Source organism: Ixodes scapularis, unplaced genomic scaffold, assembly GCF_016920785.2.
Source record: "Ixodes scapularis isolate PalLabHiFi unplaced genomic scaffold, ASM1692078v2 PGA_scaffold1__304_contigs__length_218370807, whole genome shotgun sequence".
In the NCBI taxonomy this organism is placed as follows: domain Eukaryota; kingdom Metazoa; phylum Arthropoda; class Arachnida; order Ixodida; family Ixodidae; genus Ixodes; species Ixodes scapularis.
Genome location: NW_024609846.1, coordinates 124,547,974 through 124,555,358, shown reverse-complemented (window position 1 = coordinate 124,555,358; position 7,385 = coordinate 124,547,974). Strand labels below are relative to the sequence as shown.

At 46.7% G+C, this 7,385-nt stretch overlaps 1 protein-coding gene across 1 annotated transcript; it reads right to left on the bottom strand.

Annotated features, from left to right (window-relative positions):
- Positions 1-3,335: 3,335 nt before the first annotated feature.
- On the bottom strand, positions 3,336-6,164 carry LOC120838033 (protein ANTAGONIST OF LIKE HETEROCHROMATIN PROTEIN 1-like). Its single transcript, XM_040500036.2, has 4 exons — positions 6,018-6,164; positions 5,788-5,951; positions 5,380-5,509; positions 3,336-3,494 (listed from the first exon to the last, which is right to left on the bottom strand). The coding sequence occupies exons 1-4, from the start codon at positions 6,162-6,164 to the stop codon at positions 3,336-3,338; spliced, it is 600 nt and encodes a 199-aa protein (XP_040355970.2).
- Positions 6,165-7,385: the final 1,221 nt, after the last annotated feature.

Genomic DNA, 7,385 nt, shown 5'->3' with positions numbered 1-7,385 from the left:
ATGGAGTAGGTGCCCTGAAACAAAAGTAGGGCAACTTAGTTCATCAAAGCATTCACTGTAAGGACAACATCACAGAGTTCCATATTCTTAGTTTGCAACACCTTCAGGCTAGACAAGCCTTTAGACTGCCCCGTCTTAAATTAAACTTAATGTGATACTTTACCAGCTATGAGCTTCCCATAAAATATTTCAACGACTCGATTTGAGGTGAAATTCCACTGTGCAGAGAAACTATGCTAAATACCATCCGTTTTGAAGAGTACTTGAAATAACAGACTTAAATTGCCGGCCACAGCACTCAGCAAATGTCACTGTGTAAATTAATAGCCTCCTGATGGTGCTAGTTTCGGTTTGAGGTTGGTACTTTTCTACAACACCTACGGCGTCAGTACCAGTCTGCACTCGGTGCATTCGGCAAGTTCGTTCGGGGCCTGTTCTCCGTGCAGCACTCCACGGGTGCAATGCATTAGAACTCTCATAGTGCAAGTCTGGATCGCGGATCGGGCGCCCGTCACTGGCCTCACCGCGGCTATTGCTTGACAACAGGCAATACGCCGCGTCCTGCCTAGTTCTCCCTTCGGTTTCGTCCTTGTTGTTTTGGCGTATTACACCATGAGGCAATACACGCAAGTCTAGGGGAGAAACACGCAAAAATAGGAAGCTTGTATGCAGTGTTCAAGGGCGAGTATTTTATGACGTGCTGCGACGATTATATCAGGTGCTTAAAGCTCAAATAGACATTCGTCAAACTTTCGAACATTGATTAAAAAAAATGGCCCGGAGGACCACCGATTTTACCGACGTCGCTTGCTTCGGTTGCTAAATAAATGGCGCGTTCAGCGACTGAACGGCACGCTCCGAGTTTCAGTTTGTCACGGAAGCCCTCGCAGCAGTTCAAAGAAAAAGCTTTCACCATGAATTACTATGACAAGCGGTTAAAACGATGCGATGCGAATGTCCCCAGTAAAGGCCTTCTAACTTATCATTTGCTGAGCTCTGATGACTCCGAGATCACGTATGACTCCACAATAACTCTCGGTAGCCCTTGTCTCATTAAACACATCACAGTTAACGCCCAACAATGTCGCCCTCCACCCTCAACCACACAACATTTATTTAAACAAGATTGGTATCCTAACGCATTTAATATTCTTGCCCACAATATTAACTGTTATTTGGGGAAGTACGATAGAAGTTTCATTATTGAGAACAACCTACTAACGTAATAAAATTGAGTTTTCCCGTTTCTCCTATAGCATGCATTAGCTCATGTCAAGCAATGACTGCCGGTGGTGCCGCTCGACCCTAGCAATACAGGCCTATATCCGCGATCCAGCCTACTAAGAGATCAGTGGTGGCAGTGCTATTAGACATAAATCGTTTATTTGCATTGGTACACCCATACCTGCCGGATGTCGGGACGAGGCGCAAAACCGTACATCCGGCCAGTATTGAAGCCGGTTTTCGGCTGAAATTGCCTCGACACTCGCCAAGAAGCAACGCGCTTCTTTGGCGACTCGTTTGCGTAATTTATTTGTTCAGTCATTTTATTGTGTCCCGGGCCACTGTGTACACCCCAAAAAAGAAATGTACTGTGGTAATTACACCTTGACCAGAAGCAGGCACGTGGCCAGGATTTTGCTTCAGGGGGAGGGGGGGGGGGGGGTGGGGGCGGCCATGACAAAGTGCTCTATGAGGGGGAGGGGGGAGAGGAGGCCTCAGCAAATGGAAGATTTCGGGGGGGGCCTTATGGTTCCTCCCCGCCCTGGCTACGTGCCTGACAAGAAGGGGTATTGTAGTTTTACATCTTAAAAAGGTGTAGTGCATTATCACACGTTTTAAGGAACGTGTTTAAAAAATTATGAGTTTTTAAAGGTGTGAGGTTTACATTTTTTTTATAAGGTCTATTGATACACTTATTAGAGGGTTATTTGGGTTATTTATGGGACACCCCACTTACATGTATAAAGGTGTCAAAATGTTGAATGTGTATATACCTCTAACTGAAGAAAATCTCTTCATGTGATTACATTGCGTGCCGATGAAACGATCTGTCAATGACACCTCGTTCGATGAACTGATTTGACCGCCAATGAGCAACGACTGCCAGTAGAATTTCCGGGGAATAATTCTGCCGGCTGCCGGGAGACTCGACCCTACCCTAGAATTACCCCGGCTCTTGTTTGTTTTCCAACATTCTGAATTGTCAACCAGCTTATTAGCACCTCTTCGGATATTACAGAAAAAAGCGATGGCAGCCGCAAGAACTCTGACAGCCCGGCTCACAGTCATGTGGGAGACTGACAGGTGCTCGTCAGTCGCCACCATGCCTTGAAAGCTACCGGTTCCGAAGAACCGGAGCGCGCAGAGAACTTGTGGTTCCACGGTCATGGTAGACGCGATTGTCGGCCGCCTCGAAGTCCGGGCGCTGAACGAAGCTCGTCGCAGAGTCAACGCACTATGGCTTTCGATAGCCGGTACTGTGGCCGAAAGTCGTCGTCGGAAAGTTGAAAGGCGTCCCCGGTGGTCTCGGTAGCGACGCCGACGATGGCGGAAGATAAGCTCAGCCGCAGCGTACGGCACCGCCATGTTGACAAACTTCGCCTCGATCCGAAGCGAAGATCTCGAGCTCAAACCACGGCTCTCGCAAAGTTCGGAAACGTCACTTTGACGTCAGCGACAACTTCGACAAACGAGGTTTTTTTTTGAACACAAACTTTGGAGGGATTTGGAGCGTCAGCCGGTCGCCAAGGGACAATCTGCAAAGCATTAATTTTAGCTTGGTGTAGGGATGTAGGGACAAACGGGCGCTACGTCATCGGCGAAGCCGTTCAATCAGCGGGCCCCTCGCGCCCCTCACGCGCGACTCGATGAACTTCGCTACATTCTGCCTCTCTCAAAGAAATGAGCATTCGAATGATTGACACCTTGCTCGGCGTGACGTCAGCGTCGCGCGAGTCCAATTAGCGCGTTCCGCAAACTTTGGGCACAAAGTTGTGCTTGACGAGATTAGCGACCCTGGTTTGTGATCTTTAGGGGGAAGCTTTAAACTTAACATTATCCTTGTTTGGTTCACTGTCTCGCCAGGCAATTTATATCATCCTTCAGGATAGTGACGATAGTCTTCCTTATTTTTTCAATGTTACCCACGCATTCAAGAAAGAGTGAGTTGAGAGGTTCCACAGACTTCTCAAGAACTGATGCTGGAATGTTACCCTTCTTCAAAAATGACGCTCAGCTGTAACCCCCCTGTGTCTTTTTCTCACACTTCATAGTTTGTCTTTTCCTTACCACTTTCTCTAATTTGTACAACATGATTTATTTAGACATCTTGTTCATGTGATACACACCTTGTAATTGTAGAAAACGCTGCCAGAGTCCTTGGGACAGGTGATTGCGACGTGCTTGCCATCGACAGCTCCTAGGCAGTTGGGGAACTGCCACCTCCGCCTGAACCCCTCCGCGATCTCCACCCACTCAGCCTCAGTAGGAGGCTAGAAAGAGAAGCCATTAGTGGAGCCTAACATGCCCTATGAAGTGTGACAAGTGGCCATACAAAAATGCGAAGGTTCCCACAGCCAAGATCAAAAAGAGCGATTGTTGACATATTCCAATAAAGGCTGGAGTAGAGAAACATGTTGGAAGAGGGTATGTGATAAAGAAGAAGCATGCTTCACACAATAAAGGTCACTAAATTTTAAACAGGGATAAAAGCAAGTTACAAGGACAAAATCAAGTTGCGAAACATTCTTGTTTAATGTGTTTTCGGCACTTCATTTTATCATGGAATGTAGCAACCCAATCTATCGATTCTTATGAAAGTATGCTTGCTGAAATGAAGTGCTTACATTCTGGGGAAAATTAAGCACCTAGAAAGACGTCTCATCCTGTTCATGTCCATTTTGTTCCTTTCTTTCACATGGAGAGAGGGCTTAAAGTCCCCCTCCAGTCTGGGGGGAGGTGGGGGGGGGGGGGGGGGTCTCTCCTAGCTCGAGCACAGGTACAGGCTGTTCATGTCACTTAAGCCCAGCCCCGCCCAGCGGTTCGCTAGCTCTTTTAGACAGCCGGCCCGGCCCGATGCTAATTTTCACGTACCCGCTGAGGCCCGCTGTATTTTCGCCCAGTATGTATAGCTCACAAGTTGCGCGGCATGGCAGCTTGCTTGCCACTGTTGCACATGTTGACTACGGTGCTTCATAGTCACTAAAGCAAGCATCTTTATTTCTTTTTTTTCTGCTATTATTCCTTGGATTAATAAATCTGTGGGCATAAACAGCTCATTAAAAAATCCCTTCTATCGTTTTGTGAGAAAGCACACATATTGAAAATGACTAAAAAATAAAAATGGCAAGCAACAGTAAACAGAACCATGTGCCAAAGTTGCAAAGGAAGGGAAACGTCATGACAGGTTCGGACAAAAGACGGGCAAAGTTCTAAATTGCCTACTCTCGTTGTGTAAAGCAATCGAAAAAGAAAAGAAAAAAAACTACCGCCGTCTCTTGCAGTGGTTTCTGAGAAACTGTTTAGCAAAAGCACCCTTGAGACGAACCTCTTCATCCATATTGTGGATGCACGCACTTGTATGTACAGATGATGTACGCCTGCGAGGGTATGCAATGTCTAGGCGCTTGCTTATCTGTGCATGTTAATAGAAGAGCGACTACGATAGCGGCGCCGCAGGCAACGAAAATGAACGCCGTGGCGCTGGTGCTCTGGCAGAACATTCGGTGCACAAACACACATGCTTTCAGCATTTGTACCTCCCCAACTGTAGTCCCTCCCGCAACCCCCCAAACAAACTTTGAAACACAATGCTGCTAAAAAAAAGTTAAAAAGTAACGCTTTTTTGGGGGGAGGGGGGGTGGGGGCTCTATTTGTTCTTTTTCGAAAACATTAAACCGACACATCTACAGCTATGTATTCTTACAATTTACCAGGACTCTGTTCCTCAAGCACAGGACTAAGACAGAGTAACCTCGGGTACAACGGGAGGGTCTCCTACCCCCTGCCGAAATTGGAGGAGGAGGTCCCGCACTCGAAGCACTGATGCAGATATGACGTACTAAGGTTTTTCTCGAGGCTATTGTCGGATCTCTCACCAAGTATCCTTTCCGACTGAGTAATTGTGGTAACAATAATGTATGAATTGCAACTTTCTCAAAGTTTTGTTCGTGTTAGCATGGTTGCGATCTGTAGTAGATTTGTTAGTTTTCTTTGTAGGTTGATAAACCCACCTGTTTGCATTTTTATAAATGACTACAAATTTTTATCAATAGAGTTACATTGCTGACTTTTTTCGCTTCAAGCATAACCATGTTTTAATTTTTTCCTGTTTACAAAGTAATCTGAAACATATCACATCAAGTTAGTAGAACATACCTTCATGAATGGTTGGTGCAGCCCCTCCCACAGGGCCCGGCACGTGACATGGACTGCCTGTCGCGCTGTTTCCAGCCCAACCCTGTATAGCAGGGCCACGTCCTTGATCTGTTGGCCAGATGATAGGTAGCTGCAATAGAACAGAATGAAATACAGAGTGCAACCTTTGCTCACTTCATTGATGCATCTTACTTCACACGACCAGTCTACGCAAGTTTGGCTGACTGTTTGTAACCTTCGTCGCTAGCTGTCGTTCGTTGGAAGGGCTATGTGATGGGAATGGGAATTTTTCATTGCCATATTTTTCACACATTACGCGCAGGCAGACTCAAAGAAATGGCTATCACCCTAGACGGGAATATCTGACCCACATGTAATCAATAGAGGCAGCTTCTGAAAATACGATACCTCAGGGCAATCGCAAGGCGTTCTTCCGATGGAAGCGGCTCACGAATGAAGAACTGCCGTGTCAGGTCCTCCTTCACCATGTCGTGCAGTTCATCAAAAGTCGGAGGAGTCATGCGGTAAAACCTCACAAAGAAGTCGACGTCGCCGTCTCTCATACGTTTCATCTGAAGTGAAGAAATCACAAAGTGTTATGCATGCGAATGCACATAAGTCACGTGAGAGGAGCTTACCGCAGTATGGTAAAGTCCTTCTTCTCTTCGCTTCTCGAAGATTGGGCGAACCCACCATTTACGCTCTACTCGTGCTCTTTTCTTAACTAGCAGCTGCAAGAGCACGAGCCTCTTGCGCAAAAGAAGCACGTCCAGCTCGCGCTCCATTTTGTCCGCGTCACAGAGCTTTGTTAAAAGTAATATATTATTCCGAGAGACAAAGGTAATAAATTGACACTATCGGCAATAACAGCAGCAACGCAACTTCTGATCTGTAGCGGCCAGCGTTTTGGCGCGGGAGATGGTGATGCCAATGGCATACCTAAAGGTGGATGAGGCGTACGGACTAAAAAGGATGAAAATAAGAAATATTGAGCTTAATTAGAATTGCTGTAATAAAAATGGTGCTTAATATTAATGAAATTAAATATTACGGCATGCATCTATTATTTAACGCGCGAGTCCTATTTCAGCTTTGCTTTTGTTTCTCAAGCGCGTCTGGCTACGTTGGGCGGACGCTTCGGAAACGCAGACGCGAAGCGCTGCCCGGTAGCGCCGCGTGTGGTTTGACTGGGCGCACGCGTCGGGCTTAGCGCGCGCGCCAAGCTGAGACGCACGTCTAGACGCACTGGAAAACGCACCATGTGGGCTAGCCTTAATGCCGCATTCTGAAGCGGCTGAGATAGCACAGCAGCTAGCATGCGCGGCTCTCACACAGCAGCACCGGGTTCAAATCTCAGCCGTGGAAGCACATTTTATTCTTTGTTTTATTCCTCTGTTAACACTTGGTACCACTCGTTTAACGCGGCCGGACGCCGGATTTTTTGCCTCCATGGACCCCCCCATATAATGCTTTCGCATTAAAAAGGCACATTAAGTCAGGATTGTGCCTTTCGTGTGGTAGAGTCGCACGGCTGCCCACCACTTTGAAAATCAATACTGAAATACGAGGGGGCGCTAGTGATCACCGAATCAGGTTCACGCCATTCATAGGTGAAGGATCCTTTTGGGTGCACTGAAGATTTGTGTGGCAGTTTCTTTCGTTGATTCATTGGCGCATCTCGCCGTTGATCGCAGTCCTGCACCTCGTTAGATCTAACGGGCAGGATAGACAGTTCGGCAGACTCGACGTCTGAATCTTCCGTGTGTAGTTTAGCGTTGTCCTTATGCTGCTTCAAGTAGGAATGCATGTGAACAGTGCGCGAAACATATGCCTCTTGCCCACGCTTCTATATTCATTGCGGGTCGCGGCGAAATAGCCAAGTGATGTGCGGCCATTTGTGTCCTAATAAGTTTGTAAGACACTTTGGATAATGTCGTAATATTCCGTTGTAATTCACACAAAATTTGCGACAATTTTGTTTTGTTAATACGGATTTCTTCTCTTGT

Excerpts from the sequence above, each read along its gene's own strand:
- LOC120838033 (XM_040500036.2), bottom strand. The coding sequence starts at position 6,164 with ATGGAGCGCGAGCTGGACGTGCTTCTTTTGCGCAAGAGGCTCGTGCTC. Across the intron at positions 5,952-6,017 it reads AAGGACTTTACCATACTGCG|ATGAAACGTATGAGAGACGG; the intron begins GTAAGCTCCTCT and ends TCTTCACTTCAG. Across the intron at positions 5,510-5,787 it reads CGCCTTGCGATTGCCCTGAG|CTACCTATCATCTGGCCAAC; the intron begins GTATCGTATTTT and ends GTTCTATTGCAG.